Source organism: Diospyros lotus, chromosome 3 (assembly GCF_014633365.1).
Source record: "Diospyros lotus cultivar Yz01 chromosome 3, ASM1463336v1, whole genome shotgun sequence".
Taxonomy (NCBI): Eukaryota; Viridiplantae; Streptophyta; class Magnoliopsida; order Ericales; family Ebenaceae; genus Diospyros; species Diospyros lotus.
The window spans coordinates 17,565,357-17,591,243 of NC_068340.1; the positions used below are offsets into that span (position 1 = coordinate 17,565,357).

Genomic DNA, 25,887 nt, shown 5'->3' on the forward strand with positions numbered 1-25,887 from the left:
GGGCCTTCTATCCTTTTTTTTTTATCACTTAATGCAAAAAATTTTAATTTTTTGATTTGTTTGTGATTGGGCCAATATTAGTATACGCAATTATTAGATGAATCCTATAAGTATTCTTCTTAATTTTTATAAGAATTTTTTTCTAAATTTTTTACTAAGTCTATTTAATTGGACTTTAATCCGTATGCATATCAATTTAAATTGTTAACGTACCTAATAACCAATACAAAATTGATGACAATCCAGGTGTAACATACCGCATCGAGCGATCAGAAGGACTGAAACAACTTATCCTGATGGATCTACACGAACTTCCCATGAGGGTCACCCATTCTTGGATTATCTCAGGTCAAGCACGCTTAACTTAGGAGTTATTTGCCAACATTCAGCCCAAAAGGTATCCAGCTGGTGTTATTTCTTTCCTTACCTATCCTCGATATATTCTATTCTTATCTGGGCTCCCGGGGTATTATATTCTCTTCCTCTTGAGCACATGACGTCTTCGTCATGCGACCTTACAACTGGTCCCAGACCTTCTCCCATTTGGAGGCTGCCATCCTAGAAGCTTGCCAGGAGCCGCTTTTTGATCAGGCATCACGCCCTAGCGCCACTCCCCGCCCTTATCGGACCGCCTTCTCCAAGAGTCGGCTCTGATACCACTTGTAATATCTCGCATTAAGCGATTGGAATGACCGGAACAACTTACTTTGATGGACCTACGCGAACTTCCAGGGAGGTCACCCATTCTTAGATTACCCCAGGTCAAGCACGCTTAACTTGGGAGTTATTTGCCAACATTCAGCCTAAAATGTATTCAGCTGGTGCTATTTTATTCCTTACCTATCCTCGATATATTCTATTCTCATTTGGGCTCCCGGGATATTACACTAGGAGTAATTTATTAAGCGACAATAGGTTTGAAGTGCAATTTTGTGCACCTTTATTTAATGGGGGTAAACTAATCTCCGTTAGTTTGGAGGGTAAAAAAGTTATTTGAGGATAGGGGTTTCTCTCCCCAATAAATTCATCTCATTTCTCTCTTTTCCCTTCCCTTGCTCTGGCCGCTTTCCTCTAATCGTTGACCCTTTTGTCGCCATCTTGCCTTGCTAGTGCATCTTTGTCACTGCATTTTCGTCGATCGTGGCTGTATCATTCCATTTCGCGATGGTCTGTGTGAAAGAGACAACGATGGGATGTGAGGTGGTGAAAGGGTTTGCTGGAGAAAAAGAGACAGGAGGGAAGAGGGAAGAAAAGACGTAAGAGAGACAGATGTCGACAAAATTGACAATAATTACGTGCATCTTTGTTAAAGTGGGTGCACAAAATCGATGAAAATTACGTGCACCTTTGTTAAAGTGGGTGCACAAAATTGCACCTATAGACTGTACACAAAAATATTTGTCATAAATTATTTAAATATTTATATTAATTCAATAACAAATTTTACTGTCATTTTTTAAATGTTATATCTTAATTTAATGTCTTGTTATTGACCAAATAACCCATCAGGACAATTTCGTTATAAAGTATTAATAAATAGTTTTATATCAAAAAATATTTTTCTTTTTAATTTTGCTGTGTTTCAAATAAATTTTGAAATGTGCAATATATTTATCCTATTAAAATAGGCGGTGTCGATTGACAATGGTTCGGGGATCTACATGCAGTAAGCCCTTTTTGTTTCCTGGAACAAATAAGCAATCATTCACTGCCAGAATCGCGAGTCGAGGAAGGGCTTCCAGTCTGGTTTGGCTTTGTTTCAATATACATCAGTGGCTCAGGGTATTCTTCCAATTCTATATCTCGTTAATTCGATCGAATTCTTCGTCTATTATAGGCTCAAATCGAGCAGATTTTTCTCGGTTCGTCATGCACATAACCCTAATACGTTGCCACATAATTTGGCGTCTAATTTTATTCGATCTGTTCTCAAATTTTAGGCCCCGTCCAGAAATTTCGGAATTGGGGATATTGATTCTGTTTTTTTGTTGGTTGATTTGGTTTTAGTGTATTTTATCGGGTGATCTAAGATTGTTCTGGAAGTTAGGTTTCTGATTGCTTGACCTTGATCGCCTGTTACTCAATCCGTCCCGGATGCTAATTTTACGCCAATGCCAGATTGATATAGCTTTGACTGTGGGCTTATTGTCGACAGGATCGTCCGGCGTAGGAGAAAGATGAGAAAACTTGCAGCCGCCGTGTGGACGGTTCTGGTCGTCGCGTTTCGGTTCCTGCCGGGGCTGGCTCTCCCGTCCACGTCACCTGCGTTTCTCTGGTCAGCTCACCAAGATGGGTATGCGATTTCTCTTTTTTAATTTTTTTCCTGGAAAGAACAAAGTCAGTTTTGTTGTTTACTGTATACTACGACCATATTGATGAGTACCCTTTACATTTATCAGTTTGTTATGTTCCTTTCATTAACCGTGGGTGTTACTTTACCTGCATTGCGGCATGCCAATTTTTTACAGATATCCCTGGAAAGGAAAAGTCTTTCAAGTCGCCTCCTACTTGCTTTTGTTTTGGAAATAATTCGACCTTGATGTTTTTAGTTATGTATTAAAAGGAACACAGAATTGCATTTCACTTGAATCTGAAACTTCACATAAGGAAGGAAGAAAAACTTTCGTATTAGTTTTTTTTATCCTTAAATCCAGGAGACTTTATTCATCACTCGATGCTGACTCCTATTAATTAGAAGATGCTACCAAATTTTCATTTTAATAGTATGTTTTTTTGTGGGTATGATCATACATATAGATGATTGGAGGTTTAGAATTCACGTAGTTGACTCCACCTAGTGGAATTAAGGCTTTTGATTGTTTTTGTATTTGCATGTTTCCTGTATTGACTTTAAAAACTCAATCATTGAGTATTCCAGTAGTACTAAGGCTAAAGTCCAGTCATCCAAGTATGTTAACACTACCGATTAATACTAGAACACCTAGTGACCAAGCAAGTTTGTTCATTTAGTTCTTTAATCTTGCACCTGCTGCTGTGTTATTTTTGATATTTGCATTCGATTAACAAAGAGGGCATATATTGGAAACTAGAACAACAACAACGCACCAATCCTTAATTTCATTAGGTGAAGTCAAATACTTAGGTTTGAGCTTGCTGATCATCTCTATCCATGACCATATATTTTGTGATCCCATTGTATGTCTAAGAATTTCCTACGAGTTTTTATTTGTCTTTCTCTCCCTCTTTTGCTATACATACATACATGCATACATATATATATTTATTCCAGCAACTCTTCTTACAGGAGTATTTATTGGTGTTCTCACAACTCACATGATCAAGTCACATTAATTACCTCTTAAGCATCTCATCCTTAATTTGAGCCACTTCAACCTTATGATGGATGCTTTTATTTTTAATTATATCATTTCTTTTATGGCCACACATTTATTTGTAACATCCGTATCTCAGTCATGCTCATATTTTGCTCATGATTAGATATGAATAAGATGTCAAGCCGTTTAACAATAGGGTAGAATTCCGAGAGGAATTTCGGCAAGAATAGAAATTAGGAAGAGAGAGAATTTGTTATTCAATCCAAAACTGTCTTCTCCTTCTACAATAGCCTACTTATTAGGTGTACATCCAATCTGTTGGCTAACTAACCATCATTCCCGCCAATTCAACCTCCCCTCCTTGTTAGTTATATAGTTACCCCTGGGTCCTAACAAATTCCCTCCCCCCCCCCCCCCCCCCCAAACCCAATTCTTGTCCTCAAGAATTTAGAGAAGATTGATAGCCCGAGGAAATTGCTTCAGCACATCCGACAAATATTCCCATGTAGGCTGATCCGGAGGTAAGTGGGACCATCTGATCAAAACTTGGGTAATAGGAGCTGTACCTTGGTATATAACTCTCCTATCCACAATGGCCTGGGGTTCTATCACCACTTCAGAGTCCTCTGCCAAAGGTGGTAGCACAGGATTGACCACAAGTTCCAATTCCTCTTCCCTCGGTGGTAACGAGGATCTGGTGGCAGTATGAGGGCCAACTGCTTTCTTCAATAAGGAAACATGAAATACGGGGTGTATCTTCACTCTAGCAGGTAACTGCAACCGATATGCTACCTCTCCCACTCTAGCAAGTATAGTATAAGGCCCGAAATACTTTGGGCTGAACTTGGACACTGGGATATTTGAAAAAAGTAGGTTGCAGAAAGCGCTTCACCTTTAAGAACATCCTATCCCCCACAACAAAGGTTCTTGCACTTCTCTTCTTATTGGTAGCTTGTACCATCCTATTGTGGGCTGTAGCTAGCTCCCTTTTTAATTCTATTAGAATCTCTCTTCGTTACTGAAAATAGTGCTCCACATCAGCCAGGGTAGCTGATGAATTTGTGATAGCCGACAACAAGGGTGGACAGTATCCAAAGAGAGCCTCAAAAGGAGTTCGCTTGATGGCAGCATGGTAACTCGAATTGTACCACCATTGGCCTAGGGATATCCACTTATGCCAGCTCCTAGGCCTAGCAAAACACATGCATCGTAGGTATGCTTCTAAGCATTGATTCACCCTTTCTGTTTGGTTGTCAGTTTTCAGGTGATAAGCAGTTGACAAATGCAACCCAACCCCCAAATGCTTGAACAACTCCTGCCAAAATGAACTCGTAAAAATCTTATCCCTATCTGACACAATCGTCTTAGGGATTCCATGAATCTTCCTTATTGAATCCAAAAACAGCTGGGCTACCTTTGAGGCTAAGAAAGGATGGGTAAGGCTGAGAAAGTGGGCAAATTTAGTTAACCTGTCTACTACCACTAGGATTGTATCTTTGCCCTCTAATTTAGGTAAACCTTCTATGAAATCCATAGAGATATCCTCCCATGCTTGCTTCGGTATGGGTAATGGCTACAACAACCTTGGAGAAGCAACCTGCTCATGTTTACAACGCTGACATCTCTCAGATTCTAGCACATATTGCACCTTTTCTCTCTTCAAGCCAGGCCAATAAAAAAAATGTCTTACTCTTGTGGTAGGTTGCCCTTACCCCCAAATGCCCTCCTAATGGTGAATCATGTAGTGCTTGCATGATTTGAGTCTTCAACTGCTCATCATTTCCCACAACAAATCTGCCTTTAAACCAGACCACTCCATTAGAAAGTGTATAGCCCTGCTGATCATTAGGGTGGACGGCCAATTGAGGCAACAACCTTTGCAGCTACTCGGTATCTGCATAACTTCCTACAATGTCCTTGACCCAATTAGGTGTTACTGTTGTGACAGCTTTAGAAGACCTCTTCTCCTCCCTACTAGATAGGCATCCGTCACCAAGTTCTCCTTTCCCTTCCTGTATTGGATTGTGTAGTCCAATCCCAAGAGCTTAGAAACCCCTTTCTGCTGCAAATGAGTGTGCAGCCTTTGCTGGAGCAAGAACTGCAGATTTTCATGGCCAGTCTTAATTACAAAAGGATTGCTCTCCAAATAATGCCGCCACTTATCCACGGCCACCAACACAACAATTAGCTCCTTATCGTATACACTCAAACCTAAATGCCTAGGAGCCAACCCTTGGCTAATGTAACCCAACGGTCTCCCCTCTTACATCAGTACCGCCCCCATTCCATTGTCACTAGCATCGGTCTCCACAACAAAAGGCTTTGAAAAATCGGGCAGTGCCAAAACTGGGGCTTGGGTCATGGTCTTCTTAAGGGCTCCAAAAGCTACCTCTGCTTTAGGATTCCAATGGAAGTTATCATTCCGAAGTGGCTCAGTCAAAGGCCTACTGATTACCCTATAGTTCTGGACAAATTTTCTGTTGTTGATGTTTTACCCGAGTTATTGTACTGGAAGTCTAGAAGAAATCTACAGGAAGAATGGGGGTGATTGGATGGTAGTTAGATTACAGGATTTCGTTGTAATTAACTGTAATTAGTAGGGGTATTTTAGACGTTGTATTGGTCGGTTATTTCCCCTAGGAAGGTCCGCCTCTTTAGTTTATAAATAGAAGGGCGAGGAGGCCAGAAGGGATCATCAACCATTTGTCATTCCATTCTCTTATTTCTAGTGTAGTGAGAAGAGAGAGAGAGAGAGCTGTGATATAGAATAGTTCATGGAGTCTTTTCATGTGAGTATTGTATTCGAGAGACAAGAGAAGGAGAGTGAGGGATTCTTGTACTGATTTCTGAAAGTTTTTAGTGGATTGTTCTCTTCGTTGGAGTGTTGGATGTAGTGCCATTTCTATGGTATGGACCAGGGTAAATTGGGTGTTTTGCATTGTGGTTTGCATTTATGTTCTCTTTTTAAATTCTGTCAATTTTTATTTTTTGATATTGTGAATGTGTTGTGATTGGTTTTGATGAGAGTATTGAGTGATTCTTGGGCCATATTTGTGTTTGGTTTTAACATTCGTAGTATCCGGTCAGTCCTAAAAACCCCCTCAGCTCCTTAATTGTTGCAGGCCTAGGCTAACTCACCATTGCTTCTATCTTCTTCGGATCAGTACTTACTCCCCATTTTTTGAAATAAAATGGCTTGAGTATTCTGCCTCCTCTTTGGAAAAAGTACACTTAGACAACTTGACATATAATTGATTAAACGTAAGGACTTCAAAGGCTTTCCGAAGGTGGGCTAAATGTTGCTTCAGGTTTGGGCTGTATATAAGTATGTCGTCAAAGAGAACAAGTATAAATTTCTGCAAATAGGGGTTGCATATTTGGTTCATTAAGGCTTGAAAAGTGGCTGGAGCATTTGTAAAGCCGAAGGGCATAACAGTAAACTCATAAAGTCCTTGATGTGCGCGGAATGCTATTTTTGGTGTGTCAGATGGTTTCATTCTTATTTGATGATATTTGGCCTTAAGGTCGAATTTAGAAAAAAATGGTAGCATTATTGAGTTCATCAAGCAAATCCTCAATGATAGGGATAGGAAATTTGTTTTTTATAGCGATAGAATTGAGTTGTCTATAGTCTACACAGAATCACCAAGTGCCATCCTTTTTTTTTGACAAGGAGCACTGGTGAAGTATAGGGACTTTGGCTAGGTTGTATGATGGAATGGGCTAACATATATTTGAGTTGTTTCTCAATTTCGGTTTTTTGGTCAGGTGCATAGCGATAAGACCAAATGTTTATAGGTTTCACATTGGGCTTAAGGTAGATGGAATGATCAAGAAGTCTTTGAGGTGTTAGGGATGTAGGTTCCACGAATAAGTCCTTAAATTCAGTTAATAATAAGTGTAAGTTGTCACAAGTGGTTACCTCATTTAGGAGTTGGACTATTGTCGGCCCTGCTTCTGTTGGTTGATCCTTTGTATCCACTCCTCCTTCCTCATATTCCACTGCACGTATAGAGTATAACTATGTGATTTGCTCTTTGTTCTTTTGTATCAGCTTTTTGTAATTGCCTTCCTAAAATTAACTTGCACTCACCTTGCTCCAAGCTTCCCACCAAAGTCAATTTCCTTCCCTCAATCTCGATCGTCACCTCCAACTTGTTGAAGTCAAAGTCAATAGATTGACAGTCTTCATCCAATCGACCCCCAAGACAATATCACACCCCTCGAGCTCCAAAACCCTCAAATCAGCCACAAATGCGACCTTGCATCACCCACTAGAAATTAAGACACTTGTGGTAGCTGTACATTCTATTTCCGTTGGCTACTGTCATCGATAGTGGGTTTGTCTTAGTTAATTCACACTTGAGTTCTACGGCAGTAGCTTTATTTAAAAAGCTATGGGCACTGCTGCTATCAATCAGCACCGCTAGCCTTCTCTTTCCCACCTGACCCTTAACTTGGATGATTTTTCCAGTGGGGCCACCTTTCAAGGCGTGAAAGGAAATCTGGCCTCCTTCATCCCCTTGTTCCTCCTCTAAAATTTCCTTTTCACTCACTTCTTCTTCCAGCTGTTCCTTTTCTTCCTCCCCTTCGTTATTAGACCCTTCCATTTTCAGCATTAACCTTCGGCATTGATGCCCTGGACCATACTTCTCACCACACTTGAAGCATAGGCCCAACTGTCTCCTCTGCTCCATAGTTGGGTTCTTGTTTGTCCCTAAGTCAGTACCATTATTTGTCCCCTTCTTGACTGGCCACCCAATTTTGCCGACTTGAAATTACCCCTAGAGTATGCGTTTGTACCCTTACTATGTCGCGACCAAGGCTAGTTCCATGCCTTGTTTTTCTTGAATACTGCCTTCCATGTCAATTCTTGCAAGCGGGCCTTCTTTGCCGCTTGTTTAATCGTCAATGGCCTTAGCATTTTAACCACTGATCGCAGATCATCCTTTAACCTGTTGATAAAACTTGATACGAAGTAGGGCTCGGGCAAACTTGGATGGGCCATTCCTATCACCGCCCTTAATTCTTTGAACTTCCTTAAGTACTCCTCTATTGACCCATGTTGCTGCAGTTTATTGAATTCCTCCATCTTGTCTGCCATGCTCCTTTCTTCAAATTGGCCACATAATTCTTCTGCGAATGACACCCGCGACACGATGTTCCCCTCCAATTACTTCCTACTTTGGTACCAGGCATCGACGGTTTCTTTGAGATACGCTACTGCCATTGTCACCTTCTATTCCTTTCTGATGCGGTACAATTTGAAGAACCGCTCACAACAGCGAACCCACCACCTCGGCTTCTCCCCTTCGAAGATTGGAATTTCCAATCGGGGTGTGGGAGTATGGGCACTGCTTGAATAAGTCAGTCCCTTGCCATGGGTTTCTCATTCCCATGCAACCTGATCTTCCACCTTCCTCAGCCCCTCCGGCCTGGGCAAGATTCCATCTCTATCGAAGATTGATTTTGGCCCTGATCGTGGAGGAAATTCTTTCGGCAATTGAAATTGTGGCAAGGCGGACAACATGTTAAACATGCTATTGACCTTCTGGCCATAAAAGTCTGCCCTTTCTTGGCCCCTCTTCAGCTCCCTTATGCAGTCCCTCAAGGTCGCCATATCCTCCCGATGGGCCGCCATATCTTCCTGGCTTTGGTTCTTTATGGCCGTGATGTCCTCTTGCGTGCGTGCCACTCCTGACTCCAAAGCCTCCATATGCGCCTTGAGTTGCTTCAAACACGTACCTTCCGCCATGACTCGAATTATTTGTTCCCAACTACCTCTCATAACGTCGCTCGTCTGTTGGTATCCGTGCCTGGGAGCCGCCGAAGATTAGTGGCTCTGATACCAAATTGTCGAGCCCTTAGATTAGGGTTTGACAATAGGGTGGAATTAAGTACAGAAATTAGGAGGAGAGAGAGAGAGAGAGAGAGAGAGAGAGAGAGAGAGAGAATCTGTTATTCAATCCAAAACTGTCTTCTACAATAGCCTACTTATTAGGCATACATCCAATATGTTGGCTAGCTAACCATCATTCCCGCCAATTCAACCTCCCTGCCTTGTTAGTTATACAGTTACCCACATTACTTTATTACATTTATACCCCCCGGTCCTAACATATGGTTTGGAAAGTGACTTTAATAAAATGGCTAAATTGACATTAATTGTTTAAAACCTCCCTTGAATTTATTGTTTGTGTAAAATTATTCCCTTTTCTTTTTATGTTACGAGTAAAATTAATGTGAGCGACAAATGCCTGGGTGCTTAAAGGGCTTAAAAGGTAGAAAGATTAGCCTGAAATTATAATATTTAAAAAAGTAAAAAAGGCCTGATCATGTATTTGCAATGACTATATTGATATTAAATCATGCCATATGTGTTATCTGTCATGCTACTACATCTGAAGCATGTCACAGAATATAACATGTCTTCCATGTCACTTTTAGTTTGCGATATTGTCAGGGATTCATATCATTCTGCTTGAGTATGGCATGTTCATAAGTATTATGATGTGTTTTATACCATTGTAAAGTATGAAATTGATTGTGGGGGTACAGGCCTTAGTCTCTGTTTGTAATGTTATTCTAAACTGGATGTTTTCCTCACCCTTCTTTTGTTGTATTGATATTTGCTAAATATAATAATCTGCAGATCTTTGAGCAATGGAGTGAAGGAAGCAGTTAATTATCAAATACTCTCTTCGAAAGATCTAGCCAAGTCTGTACTTTCTGAAGGGGGCTGGTCAGACTTACTGGTATCATTCACGAGTTCCTTGAGTTCAAAATTGACTGTAGTTTATCTCGGCAAAAATAGAGACCGTAGTTTCTTACTTGCTACTTGCTAACACTTCCTGTGCCAGATTGTCAACAAATGGACAAGAAGGGATAAAATGAACTCCTGACTAGCTAATAGTCAATTAAGGATTTCTTGTTTACACAAGGTGCCTTGATCTCTTATGCTTATTTCTTTTTTGGCAGTGTGGGGAGAAGGAATCTCAACTGCCTATGGATCTTGCAATTCTTTTTGTTGGGAGAGAGGTAAGAACCTTTTATTTACAAGTGAAATAAGTAAAAAACCACGGAACTTGCTATATAGTTTTGTACTTTCTTCCTGCCATTATATGATAAATTATGTTTTTACTTCATTTTATTGAATGATCTTTGGCAAATAAAAAACATTGAGATTTTGGGTAAAATACATTTGTGTTCTCTTCATATATGAATACTGTAGATGTTATTTATGTAAACCTGGAATGTCTGCCTTCCTTTTGTTTGTTTGGATTCTCTAATAAAGCATAAACATATGATGAAGGAACCATCGTTGAGTATAATGTATATTTAGTGGCTTCATGGAATTGATACATTAGGATCCCATATGTATGCATTCTACGATCTTCAAAAGTACATTAGATGAGTGCCTTTTTTAGAGGAGACATCGAGATTGCCATGTTTTTGTTAATGGCTGTTAATTTTATACCCTTTCTAATCTATAGTTACAATCCTCGGATATTTCTGGAGCAAAAGATACGGACTCAGCACTTGTTGACTTACTCAAGGTAATTATCTTAGCTGCATTAAGCGATTTCCTCCATTGATGGGGATGAGCCAGATTTAAAAAATTGGTATACAAATGCTTCCAATTTGTGCCTCATGGTTTGCACTTCATCTTCATGCACAGGTCTCTTACACAAAGGCTAACTTTTCTTTGGCGTTCCCCTATGTTGCTTCATCGGAGGAGGCAATGGAAAATTTGATGATTTCAGAATTTAGAGAAACCTGTGGGCATAATTTTAAATCCAGCAAAGTTGCTGTCATGGAGTCTTGTTCTTTAGACAGTGGCAATTATGAAAAACTTGCAGATTTTCGCACAGCCCATGTAATATACTTGGTGTTAACTTCATTTATGTAAATCTAGTAGGTCTAGAGGAGAGATCTAATGCTGTTTTTCAACAATGAAAAAATGAGCAGGACTATCTGGTTTCCATGAAAGAGCAGAGACAGGATGGGCAAGCAGATCTTGTCATATTCTGCCAAGGGAACTCACATTCTGAAGGTATGTTAACTTAGAACTGTAGGCAGATATATTGGTTTAAATCCTATGAGAGGCATAGGTATTTGAACTGAAGTCTTTGTGCAAAAAATTTGATCAAAAATACAGGTCAAACTTTCTCTGAACTTATCAGTTCTGTGGAGCAGTCTGGGGCTAGATATTCCGTTCTCTATGTTTCAGATCCGTTTAGGTCGATTGAATATCCTTCTTATAGGGAGGTACAAAGGTTTCTTGCAGACAGTACTGCTGGAAGTGAATCAGGCAATGGCACTTGTGATGGAGTTTGTCAGATAAAATCATCCCTCCTGGAGGGAACCTTAGTTGTAAGTCTCACTTGAATCACTTCTTTCCTTAAGTCATATTTGCAGCAATTAGTGATGGTATTTTTGTTTGTTACGGATGTTGATTGCCTAAGCATTACCTCTGTGTCGATTAGAATGCAGATTAGCAATAATATATATCTGAATCCTTCCTCAGCCACACTATATGTGGCTTGAGACAATGGTTTTAGGTTAGATATAGTCTTGCTATTTGAATAAGCTTGTTTATGACTTCCATGTCCAAACTCTTCAAAGCCACATAAAAATTTTAGCTATATAGTAGATTTTCTTTTAGGCATTTATTCTATGGGATCATAATTTTCTAACTATCCCATTGATAAGTGATCTCCGAGGCATTCTGTTTCCTATAGTCGATGGCTTAGTCAACTACTTGTTCGACTAGTGGTCCTTGAAGCTTTAGGTGACTCCCAGCTTGACTATTCATTCTCTAAGCCCTAATTTACTGAATTGATCATTCAATGTTCAATCATACAATACCAAACCAATTATCCTCCATTATTCATGTCTTTTGGCATTAATAATTTAATTTGGGGAAAATAATATGGGTCATTAAAGAGGGAGTTGAAGTTTTTAAGGGATGCCTTTCTTTGTTTGATGTTGTTTCTGGCTTAATAGTTAATTTAGCCAAAAATGAGATCCTAGCCATGAGGAGGTTTTAGATGTTGGGGAGTTGGTAGCTTCTTTATGTAGTAAGGTGGAATCTAGTCCTTCTCCTTATCTTGGCCTTCCTTTAGGGGCTCTTTTCAAATCTAAGGTGGTTTGAAATGTGATTCTTGAGCATTGCGAATAAAGAATGGCATCTTGGAAGTGCCAATACCTATCCAATAGAGGTATGGTTAGTTACTCTCCTTTAGAAGTTCTATGATGAGTCTCCCTTTGTGCACCTTTTCCTTCATGGCTTGGGCGATGGGTTTATTTTCTTGTTTGTTTGGATAAAATTTGTCTTTCTAATAAGGGCAAGGGTTGGTATTAGACACTAGAGTACCATCAATAAAGCCCTTCTAGGTAATTGGGCCTGGCAGTTTTCCAAGGAAAACAGGTGTTTGTGGAGAGTAATGGTGGAAAGTAGGTATGGTTGTGCTAGGTGGAATTTGTATACAGTTAAGGTTACTTCTCCTCATGAGGTTGGACTTGGAAGGCTATTCTGAAAGTTTGGGGAGAGTTCTCTAACTTTATTTGCTTCCAAGTTGGTGCTGGGAGGACAAGTGGTGTGGACATGGATACTACAAGGATGTATTTCTTGACTCATCTTGGCTTGTTTGCTCTTTCTCAAGTTGCTTTTATCCAGTTCATATTTGCATATTAGTGAGTGCCTCTCTCCCTTGACTACTGAGGACTTTGTGTGGTGCCTGCATTTTAGATGTTGCCTGCAACAGGAAATTTGACCATCAATTGGAGGACTAATGGGCGTGGTCCCCATTATATGGGGAAACTTCAGAGTTCATGCCTTTTATGATGCTCTCTGTTTTATGGTGTCATGATCCTAGGGTTTTCCTAGGGTTTAGATTGGAAATTGAGAAGAGTACGGGGAAGAGAGAACAGAAATGGAGGGAGAGACATAACGGAAACAGAGAGAATTGAGGGAGAATTAGACAGATAGAGACGGAGAACAGCAAGAATAGAGAGAGAGAAGATAAATCAGAAGGGAATGAGAGAGAAACAAAAATTCAATTATCATTTCACAATGTCTAAATCTCTAGGTTACAGCCTATTTATAGGCTTTCTAGGTAAAGGTACAAATCAGCAAAGCAGCAAAGTACAACAAAGGAAAAAATACATGTAGTAGATAATTCCTAATATATCCTTGGGTTGTGACATAAGGGAATAGTTGACTTCCTTTGATATGGTTGTTCTTCCCAGTATTGCCTTCTTTGTCTATATTGTTGACCTAGATGATATTCTTATTTCTAAAATTCTTAGGAAGTGTAAATTGATTAGTTATTGACAGTAGGAGAGTGGTGAGTCTGTGGATTAGTGGATTATCTCCTCCTCCATTTGCTTGTTGGCTTGAGAGGGGTGGTATTTTTGATACATGATTTTGGGTGTATGGTGGGTGATGCTAGGCTTGGTTTGGATTTCTTGCATGTTTGGAGGCAGTGTTGCCTGCAGGTCAGCCACTGCATAGTTTGGACATCCGTTGCTTTTGCTATTTTATGGTTTTTGTGGAGTGAAAGAAACAGTAGAGCTTTGAAGGTATAGTGGGTTCTGTTTTCTCTTGGTGGAATGTGTACTCTTCATTTTTTACATCTTCCATTTTGCAGTTGATTGATGGTGGTCTAATTCCTGATAGTTGATAGTGCGCATGTCTAGTTCTCTATCTTGCTTTCTACAGAGTTCACCCCTTTTGAGACATTTTTTGCGTTTCAAACATTTTTATTCATAAAAAAAAAAAAAAAAAAAATGTTCTAGAAAGATAATTGATGCATTATGCTTTTAGACCATGGCTGCAGTTTCAATCATTGCAGATGAATCCTCATCATGCTTCTTTTACACTCAAGATTGGTCTGTGATAGTGGGGAATCCCTGATGCTGAATTAATGCCAAGTTTACTTGGTTATGAGACTTCATCCTTTTATTTGGTGATAAGTAGTTACCATTCTTTGTTTTATTTCTTCTTCTGGATTACCTAGTTGTCACTGGATTTAGAAAACAAAATCTGCAAGAAATTCTCAATATTAGGCATTTTTATGTCCTATCGTTCCCATTAACTGAGTTTCATACTTTTGAGTTCTTTTACAAGTTGGCTCCAAATCTTTTGTTGGATTTCCAGTCTATTGTGGTTTCTCTTTTTGATGGAGCAATTTTTAGGAAGTTCTTTGGTGTTTCTACAGTTTTCTAGACACAGTGATGGTTGAGTAAAAAGTTTTCCTTGGTTAAAGAAACACTTGCCTACCGAAAACAAGAAAAGGAAGAGAAGTTTGTGAAACTCTTATTTTTGGCTTGAGTAAGTCTTTGTAGCATCTTATTATTGGAATCAACTATTTTTGTATACTAGCCCTATTTCTGTTTTAAGGGCCTTATAAAATTGTTTGGTGAGCTAGAATTCATGCAGGCTGATCCCACCTAATGGGATTAAAGCTTGATATGATGTTGTACTAGCCCTATTGCCATTTATTTCAATTTATTGACGTGCCATTTTTCCAAAGCACCTTGGAAGTGTTTAGTTCTATGATTTTTTGCGGGGTTATGCTCTACACAAATATTGAAAGATCGTGTGCCACTTGAGTTGAGACTGCTTGAACGATTTGTAACTGGCTTCATGGATTGGTTGTCCTCATGTCAAATGCAGGAAATTTACTGTTAACATCAGATTTATTTATTTAAAATAAAAAAAAGAGAAGGCTTCATTGTGAACATTAATTTACGGTATTGTGTTATGTTTTATTGATTCTCGGACCCACCCCTTCTCATCTTTGTTTGTGGGTTTTTATCGAACAGCAGTCTTGACATGGTATTGAATTCTGATATCACCTCTTCTTGTGATGCTTCAGGGGATTGTTTTGCTTCTGATCCTTATATCAGGCCTCTGTTGTATGATGGGTATTGACACTCCTACTAGGTTTGAAGCCCCCCAAGAGTCTTGATTTGTGATTGTTTGCACAAAAGTAACTTTCTTATTGTGGTGCTGATGAGAGATCAGTCGCTTGTCACATAGTTTCAGTGGCCAAACGCAACCTTGTATTATTATTGCCAAAGGTTATTTTCATCGACCCGACTTCTTGTTAACTTTGTTGTTATTGTATTCATTTTTGTGTTGGTGCCTTCCATAAGTCGATGAACCACAACTCATCTTTTTCTTTTCCTTTATTAGGAACAACCTTAAACATGCAGTATTTTAATTACATATGATTGCCTTTTATGCAAGCGCTTTTTTTTTTTTTTTAATTTCTATAATTCAGTGATATATCGCATTTTCAATAAATTTGAGGTAACTGTTGTCAACCCCCCCCCTCTCTCTCTCTCGCTAAATCTGCAATCCGCAACTATTACCACTCTCAAGTGTATTGTGTAATGGACCATGTTATTGGTACTTTTTGAACTATATAATGTATTATAAATGATAAAAATATTTTTCGCACCTCATTGTCTTGAGTGAGGGGTATTTTAATAATGTGTTTTATCACCTTATGCCGTTTTATTGTCTCACTTCATCGTTTTGAGCGAGAGGTATTTTAGTTATAATTTTTTTTTTTTTTGTAGCCCAAGGTATAAGGCGTAAGTCATGATATACCAATGACATTTTTCATTATATAATAGCTCTAGCTAATAATTATCAACATACTATTTGGGTATTGAAAATGTTATTTGAATGCTTAATTTTGACTAAACAAATAGTTTTATAGTAAAGTTTATAATAATAATAATTTCTATATTATTCTTAAAGACTGATATATTTTAAAATAAAACTTTAAAAATGATGTCAAAAGCTATCAAGAAAAACATTTTTATGACTTTTGAATTCGTAGCCAAACAATCCATCCACCTTCGATTATATGTAAGTAAAAAGAAAATAATTTAACTTTTCTGCAAAAAATAATATATCAAAATAGTTATTGGGAGGTAATCAGAGTAGCCAGACAGAGTCGTGAAACCAAACAGAGCCCAAAGGGGGAAGGGATCAAAAAGGTCATATATCCGCAAGTACTAGTAATTACTGCGCTGAAACGAGGCACGAGCCAAACAAACCCACAGCGAGATTCGGGCGTAAAGAGCGCAAAGCGGCAAGCAAGCAAAGGGGAGGGGATATGGCCGGTGGGCGCGTTTGTTTGGCTTGGGAAAAATTAGGTATTAGAGAGAGAGAGAGAGAGAGAGAGAGAGAGCGCGCATTAAAAAGTGCAATGAAGGAGCCGAGACTCCGTCAAATAATAAAATCCCAAACGCCTTCTCCCCGACCAACCAACCAGCCCTAGTTTTGCAGAGCCCCAAGCTCCCACCACCAGCTGCAGACTGCAGCTGCAGCAACGGCATCGGCATCAGCATCTCGGAGGAAACGGTTCCGCTCGCTCCGGTGAGGAGCTACTGTCGTCGCGGTTAGTTGGAGGAGGAAGTTGTTTTGGTGATTTGATTGGAGGATTTGTTTAGATGGAGGGGAATTCCAGCGGTGGCGGAGGAGGGGGAAACGACGTGGAGCTTCTGTGCAAGACGTTGCAGGTGGAGCACAAGCTGTTCTACTTCGATCTCAAGGAGAATCCTCGGGGCCGGTACCTCAAGATCTCGGAGAAGACGTCAGCGACCAGGTCCACCATCATAGTCCCCTTCAATGGTATCTCCTGGTTCTTGGATCTCTTCAATTACTATGTCAATTCTGACGAGCACGACGTCTTCAGTAAGGAACTCCAGCTCGACACCAAGGCACGCCCGTCTTTCTCCCTTTTTGGTCTCTCTGTTTCTTTGAACTGCTCTTTCGGTCGCTGAGTACTGTTTTGGTTGGTGGCGGTGATCCCGTCGGCATTGCTCTGTTTGCAGGTGTTTTACTTTGATATTGGTGAAAACCGGAGGGGCCGCTTTTTGAAGGTAAACTTTTCTGCCCTGCCTAAATCTGCTTTTGTCTCTCTTCTTTTGCTCCCGTTACCTTGTACTACCAATTGCTACCAGACTAAGTTTTTCTACATTTACCTCCCGAGTTCTACCAAAAAAAAAAAAAAAAATCTGATGGGAGTGAATTGGGGCTGATGCACTTGTACTCTATTTCCTTTAGTCCGTACTATTTTAGTTCTATGGGTGAATCCTTAAGACTGTAGGTCAAGTTGAAATCTTTTGTGCTGCTACTACTCTAGTTGATGGCAAAATCCATTTGATGCTTGTTTCTGATCGCAACTGAGAGGAAAAATCCTCCCCTCCATAACCCACCGATTCACATGCCATTCATATAACTCCTATAGACATGAATCCAAGAGGCAAGTCATGACAAAAAGAACCAAAATGACGGATAGGCCTTATATGCTCATAGAAACATGTACTAGTATCAATTGGCAAGAAGTCTGGAGCATTGAAGGGGAGGAAATCTGAGCAAAATAATCAAACTGCAACAATATGGCTAACTTGTTTGAACAGGCTGGAAGTTCATAATAACTACCTGTTCAAACTAGCTCCCCCTGTTCAACCGGCATTGTACCATTCTCATGGTCAAGTTTGCCTTCAAACATGAAGTTGCAGTATGCTGCATCTGAAGAATGTTTAAATAATGTCTCTAATTTGTAAATTCGCACGAGAGTTTAGAATTAATTTTGACTGAACCACTAGGCCTATAGGGCCTTGGATGGTATCTCTATCTAAGGGAGGATGTGCAAAGACCTTATTATGCACTCACTGTGAACTACTAGGCCTATAGGGCCTTGGATGGTATCTCTATCTGAAGGAGGATGTGCAAAGACCTTATTGTGCGTTCACTGTGCTCCAAAATTTTGTTGGGAAAAAGCTCTGTGATATGATGCGTTCATGTTTTGGGGTTTTACACACCTAGGAAATAACATTTAGAGAGATGTATTGGGAGCTTTAGGGGTTGCGTAGCTGGAAAATAACACAATTTGCAGTTTGCCATCTCCAAGCTTCTACTTCATCTCTAATTTTTCTTTTCCACAAAAAATTTAAAAAATGACGCTCAATTTTTAAGTATGAAAAACTATTTTCTTATTATGGAAACTAAAGAAGTCTTCCAAATGGTTATATATATAAAACATGTTTTCAATTGTTATATAATGCACTATATTAATAATAATAATAATAATAATATTTTTATGATATTAGAATGTTAATAATTGTTATACGTTAATACTATCAATGCAATATTTATGAAATTGCTAATTTCATATTTTTAATAATAATAATAATAATAATAATAATAGTTATTAGTAATATTTCTTTTATTAAAATTATGAATAAATTAGATTGATAATATTATAAATTTAATATTACCTATACTATAGTCATAATATTATTTACATTGCAGTATTAATTATTGACGTTGATTATAATAATTATGATTTTATTAAAAATTAGAAAGTCTTTCATATTGACACTGTTGTTATTAATATTTTTACTTTATATTTTTAGTCAGTTTTACTATTTGTTGATATGTTTAGCATTTATAATTCTAATATTTTTGTATTACTGATATTATAATATTAGTAATTATTAACCAATTTTAAATGACTATATTTTAATATATTAGATTATTTGCCATAAATTAGTTTTCTGTTCTTTAATATTATTGATAGTTCTATATTATAATAATATTCTATTAATTTCTAATTCATATTTTGACTATTTATATTGCTATTAGATGTAGACCTAACTAATATTTATTTTAGTTGAGCTGAAATCTCCTTACAGTCAATATAAATTTGAAAAACTAAGTTTTTTGTTTTTTATTTGAAAAGTTTTTCTCTTTTGGTTTTATATGGATTTTCCAAAAACAGTACTTTTTTTCCATCACTGAACATCCTAAAGTTTCAAGACTCCAAAACCTCGCTCCTGACAACTTAGTCAATTGAAAGTTGATGTTCATAATTTAATTAGCTGGGATCCCAGAGTTTTGTGGGGACTTAATATTCAAGTAAGTGCTGAATAATTGCTATGTGAAACTTGATACTTAATTGTGGGACTTAATATTCAAGGCCAATCTGGGTCGATCTGGGTTGGGTTGTGCTGTTCTGGACCCTGCCAACCCGGAAAAATGGCCCCAGTTTCAATGAAACCTGTGAGCTTTCATCTTGACATCCAACTTGAATGTTCTACATGAAAAGTTAAGGGGATATGCACTAGTGGAAAATAAGTACTGTTTTCTGATTTTTTTTTTCACAAAAAAGGAAAATTGGAAATCAAAAAATAGAAAATTCTGATTTTTTTTTTCTAATTTTTAAATTTACATTGATTTTTAGAAAACATCTTTAGGATGTTTTTAAATGTTTTCTTCACGGAAATGCACTGTTGTTAGAATTTTACGATTCACGATTCGAATCGTATGATTCGACTCGATTCATATAGAAATCGAGTCAAATCTATAGGGTGAATCTAAAATCCCTTAGAATTGGACGATTCACGATTCGAATCGTACAATTCGACTCGATTCATATAGAAATCGAGTTGAATTTATAGGGTGAATCGAAAATCCCTTAGAATCAACCATGAATCGGACGAATCGACCGTGAATCGCATGAATAACACGATTTGTCTGATTCATCCAATTCGTGCGACTTCATCTGCATGTGCGCTTTAATCAAATATTTGTTCAATTTGGCTATCTTTGAAAACAAAGAAGATGATGTAAAAACCGAGACTATAATCACTCAAGAAACTCATCGATTCAATAACAACAATGAATACTGAAAGTAGAACATAAAAACAGAATGTAAAAAAGAGAAATCAAACCAGATTGCAGCACACACAATTTACCCTGGTTCATGCCATTTACATGGCACTACATCCAGCAATCCAAAAAGCAAACAATCCACTAGAAGCAAGTCTGAAACTAGTACAAGAATTCCCCTCTTCCCTCTTCCTTTACTCTCGGATACAATACTCAACCAAAGCTAACAAGAACTTGAAACAACTAGCTCTCTCTCACGCCTCTCACTGTACCCGAACCCAAGGAATAAAGAATATGACTGATTGATGATGAAAACTGGCCTCCACACCCTTCTATATATAGACTAAGGGAGGCGGAAATATCTAAGGGAGATAACTAACTTTACATAAAGTCTAAACTACCCTTACTAAAGCACTTAGATACACTTAAGTCCTATTAACTAACTGCTGCCACATCATCTTCAATTCTTTCTGGTTTCTTCAATAAATCCAGCTTTACTTTAGGCAAAACAGTAACAGATGATGAAAATGATGATGCTCTTGAACTTGAAGATGAAGATGATTGATAACTAGCGAAGATTATGGACAATGAAGTTTATTAGTAACCTTATAGTTGTAGGTTTTTTTTTTTTTTTTTCTAGTTTGTTATTTTGAAAGTGGTTTGGTTTGGTGCAATTTGAACTTAAAGGCAACATGAATATACTTTTGCCTTTTGGTATAATTTTAAACTTAGCAAATATATTTAGAAGTTTATTTATCTATTTATATTTAAAAGAATTGATCATGGTGGGCACATTATTAATTTTTTATGGATATATATTATTTATAGTTGAAATTGAGAATGTGTACCGAATCTTACGATTCGATTCGATTCTCGATTCTCGATTCACAATTCATAAAATAAGTATTTCGATTCTTGATTCGAATTTCGATTTAACAACTATGCGGAAATGTGATTTTTTATCATATCTTTCAAACCAAAACATGAGCATCTTTCCTAACCAAAATCAATATTTTTGTATTTATAGAAAGATCAACTTAAATACTAAAAATGTGAATTTCAAAATAAACTTACTATTAATAAGATTATGATATTAAAAATGTCAGCAATATTAGTATTGTAAATAGAAAAATTGATTAATAATAAATAATGTTAAAATATTAATGTCAACGCTCTTTGTATGATAAATAGTAAAAATATTGACAAAACAATATTAGAATTATAAAATTCCTTAAGTTGATAATTAATATCATTAACAATTATCACAAACATTATAATATTAACAATATCATGAATATTGCAGTGGTAGTATTAATCTTTTGTCATTATCAATCTAATATATTCAAAACTTTAAAATAACAATGATATGCTTATAAATTATTGTTATAGAAATTATAATATTAGCAATATCATTAATATAGGATTAATCTTGTCTTGTGCACGTATGATGGTGCATTTTGCACTTTTTAGGCTTTTGTTGTACATATAAATTGAGAAGTGGAAGTTCATAGGGGGCACATAGTCAATACAAAGAAAAGAAGGTACCTGGGGTTGCTTTGGTGGTGGAGCCGCCAGCCTCTTCATGCAAAGATGGTTTATACAAAAGCAAGATGGAAAATAGGACCTGTTAAGGCCATTTGACAATGTTGTCATTTTCATGTTTTCATTTGACAATGCTATCAGTTTTAAATTTTTGTTATCATATTTTTGAATTCAAAGCTAAAAGCAACCTCCGCCTGTCCAGAATCGCAGTGGGTTTTATGTCTGTAACAAGTTGCATAAGCCTTCCAATTTATAGAGACTTGTATTGGATATCCAGGTGAGAACAAAAAGCCTATATGATGATGATAGAATATACACATTCCCACTCCTTGCATAACTATCTTCAAGCCAACTAGGCCTATGTTGTTTAGTTTCCTTTTTAAGAAGAGCATTGGTCAACTTGTTATTTACATTGTTAGGAACCAATTCATTTGATCTGATAACAACTGCATAGATACTTATATCTTGCACTTTTTGCATTGCAACACAAACATTTAGGTTCATTGTGTAAAACGTATCTACAATGGCATGTTATGTCCGCATGGTAAGAAGGATATAGAGCATATAGACTAGAAATACTTGTGCATAACTGCAATCAACTCTATCTATCACTAGTATCTTTTCCCAAACAGAGGATGGAACTTCTTAAGTATTTGCAGTGATGAGTATTAGAGAAGTGTCAACAGTAGTTTGAGGAACAAAAGCTAGACCAATATATATCTATGTGTGTTTGTTGAGACCCATATATGTATGCAAATGCAGGGATTGCCAATTCCAAAGGATGGTATGTGATAGAGAGAATTTGTGATCATAGTGGGAGAACTGGCACTATGGGATCTGAACTGGCTAAGGTTGGTTATCCTACCTGGGTCAAACCAGTGGGAGCAAGAGGCAAGAGCCTGAGAATCACGTGGGATTAGAATTGATGGTTGAAGAGACTACTATGATAAGAGGAAATGATTATAGGAAAAGTTATTTTTCTCTCTTTTTGTTGTGATCTTGCTGATGGAAACATTTAATGACTACCCATAAATCAAAGATCTGCTGAAGTGGGCATCAGAACTCTTGGATTAAATTCTTCATTCTCCCTTTCTGCTTGTGTCTCCATTCTTGCTCTTTCTATATCCACTAGTTTGGCTTGGAAGGACCCCTTAGGTTTGACTTCTGGGCCTTTGTTCCTAACAACAAAGATTTGGATGCTCTTGAGTACACCAAATGCAGATGATCTTAATCAGTTTATAGAACTTTTATGTGAAAAGATGGAAAAAGAAACAAAATTTTGATTTATCTCTTCTCGAAGTTTAATATTTATGTACATTTTTGGAGTATGGAATAGTGGGATGAATAACAGAGCAATAAGACTAAGAAAGGCAGAGGTGAAGTACAGTCCAATGTCAAATATATAGAGCACAGTAATCCTATCCCCTAGTAGATGGTTTCTGCCCCCACCTGAAAACAGTTTGAACTATTAGTTGATATGCTTTAACCCTGATAACCATTTCTATCTCTAGCAACAAACTGACCATTCAAGTGATGTGCTATGGTGAACTTTTGTCTCAATCCTCTAAGCCACATAACCTAGAATTCCCAATTTAGTTTAGTTAGGCTCTATCACTGCTTTGGTTGTGCTTATCCCGCCTATAGGCTTATAATCCCTAGCCAAGTTGTTTGACCAATAAATGTATTAAGACATTGGCCAGGTATCTAGTTGCATATGATCTGGTTTATGTGACCATTGAACACTTGTTTATTACTTTGTGAGAGAAGCACGTGAAATCGTTGGTTTACACGTTCCTTATCCTAGGCCGTTATGGTGGTTCTTAATTTTTGGTCCTGTTAGATACCATTCTTGCTTATCTGCTTTGTTCAGAATCCCCAATAGGTTTTGTGGTGATGAAGTTTTTCTATCATTCATCTATGTAATGGTGGTATTCGGGACAAATCACCATAACTCTACCTTGATGCAAGCACTTGTAAGAAAGGGTGGGGCTGGTTCCCCGGTATAACGCTTAATGCTCAAGTTAGTATAATAAATGAGCAATAAATGTGTATGAACATGATGAGTCTCTTGGTTTATTTAGTGAGTGTTTCATTCTTTATATAGGCCAAGTGAGTCGAGATATTTAGAGTAATCTCTAAGATTCTCGGACTTAGTTTCCTTGAATTGGAGGTGAATCCATTGGATCGAATAGAGATAACGTTGGGCTTGAATTTTCTAGAGATGAAGTGAATCAGGATATTTGGAGTTATCTTTGATACTCCTATGCTCGATTATCTTGAGCTAGAGGAGAATTCATCGGAGTAGATGGACTTAGAGTTGGTGGGGAACTTTTTCAGATCTCTGGATTTGACAGAGGGTATTTAGATGAATTTCGGGAATTAGCGGGAATTGGGAGGGAAAGAGATTGAGAGAGAGAAAATAGTAAGAGAAGAAGGGAGGAGAAGGTTCAAGAGAGGAAATTAAAGGGAAAAGATTCATCAGATCATATCATTCATGAATCCCCATCCTCTAGCTGTGGCTTATTTATAGCCTCACAACCTCAACCATACACCCATGTGCGGTACAATCAGTAAGCATTATTGCCTCTATAGCTAAGGACAAACAACTATAACAGAAAGGAAAAGAAAATTACAATTGCTACCCTTGGAATGTGACAAATACCCCCCCTCCCCAATGAAACATTTCTTGTTTTCAAGAAATTATAACAGTTGGGCCACTTAGGGAAACTGCTTGAGGAGGTCTGGCAAATGCTCCCATGTTGTATGATCGGGATGTAGGTGACTCCATTGCACCAAGACTTGAGTTAAAGGCAGGGAGTTTCGGTAAATCACCCATTTTTCCCACTACTAGGGGCTCCACCTCAACTATCACACCTTCTGATGGGGAAGGAATATCCAAACTGGTGCTGTTAGTCTGCACAATGGATTTCTTTAGTAGGGAGACATGAAAAATCGGATGCATTAGTACTCTATCAGGCAATTGTAATCTGCATGCCACTTTCCACACCTTTGATACTATGGGAAATGGACCATGGTGCTTTGGGTTTAGCTTTGTGGTAGGGTTATTAGAGAAAAAATGCTGTTGGAACCTTTTAACCCTTAAGTACACCTTATCTCCCAACTCAAGTGACCTCTCACTCCTCCTTTTGTCTGCCATATGCTTTATCTTGTTTTGTGCTATAGTTAGTTCCCTTTTTATCACTTGTAGAGGCTCTTGCCTCTGCTGTAAGTAATGGTCTACTACCATTTGCACATTCAAGTACTACATAACAATGGGTGGTCTACTACCATTTGCACATTCAAGTACTACATAACAACGGGTAGTATAAGGGGTTTATAACCAAATAGAGCTTCAAATGGGGTCCTCTTTAATGAACTATAGAAGCTGGTGTTGTACCAACATTGGGCTAGGGGTAGCCATTTTTTCCAACTCTTGGGTTTAGAAAAACAAATACATTGGAGGTAGGTTTCCAAGCACTGGTTTACTCCCTCTGTTTGCCCATTTGTCCTCGGGTGGTAAGCTGTCGACATATGTAACTTCACTCCTAGACACTTGAATAATTCTTGGTAGAAGTTACTAGTGAATATCATGTCTCTGTCTGAGACAATGGATAGTGGCAGTCCATGCAGTTTAACAACTGAATCTAACAGCCATTTAGCTACCTCAGGGGCTGTGAATGGATGTGCCAAACTCAAGAAGTGGCCAAACTTTGTCAACTTATCTACCACCACAAGAATTACATCCTCCCCTTTTGACTTAGGTAATCCTTCCACGAAATCCATGGAAATTTGCTCCCATGCCTATTGTGGTATGTCTAGTGGCTGTAGCAGACCGGGGCAAGGAGCCTGCTTGTGCTTGCAACATTGACAAATAGGGTATTCCAAAACATAGGTGTTCACATCTCATTTGAGCCTCGACCAATAGAATGATTGTCTTGCCTTGTTGTATGTAACATTCAAGCCCAAATGTCCCCTTATTGGTGAGTTGTGCAGGGACTATAGGATTCTATCCTTAAATTGGTTGCCATCCCCTATCACCAGCCTCCCTTTATATATGAGTTACCTTACTGATAAGGTGTAACCAAACTGATACGAAAGGTGAACAGTTAATCGAGTGATGATGTCTTTTGCCCATGTAGACTGCTTGTAGTTTGCTGTAATCTCCTTAACCCCATTAGGTATCACTGCTGATATAGCTTGGCAAACTCCTCCTTTTGTCTTGGACAATGCATTTGCCATCGTGTGTTCCTTACCTTTCATGTATTGTATTGTGTAATCTAGTCCCAACAACTTAGTCACCCTTTTCTTTTGTAGTTGCGTGTGTAGCCTCTGCTGTAGCAAGAACTTGAA

General features: G+C 38.0%; 2 protein-coding genes across 2 annotated transcripts in view; both read left to right on the top strand.

Moving 5' to 3' along the window:
• The first annotated feature begins 1,633 nt into the window (after positions 1–1,633).
• LOC127796654 (uncharacterized) lies at positions 1,634–15,551 on the top strand. The gene is made up of 9 exons (XM_052328910.1): positions 1,634–1,782; positions 2,156–2,293; positions 9,949–10,051; positions 10,275–10,334; positions 10,790–10,852; positions 10,975–11,172; positions 11,265–11,349; positions 11,455–11,669; positions 15,179–15,551. Exons 2-9 carry the CDS (start codon positions 2,178–2,180, stop codon positions 15,269–15,271), a joined length of 933 nt encoding a protein of 310 aa, XP_052184870.1. The 5' UTR covers positions 1,634–1,782; positions 2,156–2,177; the 3' UTR covers positions 15,272–15,551.
• Positions 15,552–16,460: 909 nt separating this feature from the next.
• LOC127796655 (transcription factor Pur-alpha 1) overlaps positions 16,461–25,887 on the top strand; it is a 31,183-nt gene continuing 21,756 nt past the window's right edge. Inside the window, exons 1-2 of the mRNA XM_052328911.1 lie at positions 16,461–17,039; positions 17,154–17,201. Of these exons, the coding sequence (XP_052184871.1) occupies positions 16,770–17,039; positions 17,154–17,201 (318 nt within the window). The 5' untranslated portion in view covers positions 16,461–16,769. The remainder of the gene's footprint in view (positions 17,040–17,153; positions 17,202–25,887) is intronic.

Excerpts from the sequence above, each read along its gene's own strand:
- LOC127796654 (XM_052328910.1), top strand. The coding sequence starts at position 2,178 with ATGAGAAAACTTGCAGCCGCCGTGTGGACGGTTCTGGTCGTCGCGTTT. Across the intron at positions 2,294-9,948 it reads TGGTCAGCTCACCAAGATGG|ATCTTTGAGCAATGGAGTGA; the intron begins GTATGCGATTTC and ends AATAATCTGCAG. Across the intron at positions 10,052-10,274 it reads GGGGCTGGTCAGACTTACTG|TGTGGGGAGAAGGAATCTCA; the intron begins GTATCATTCACG and ends CTTTTTTGGCAG.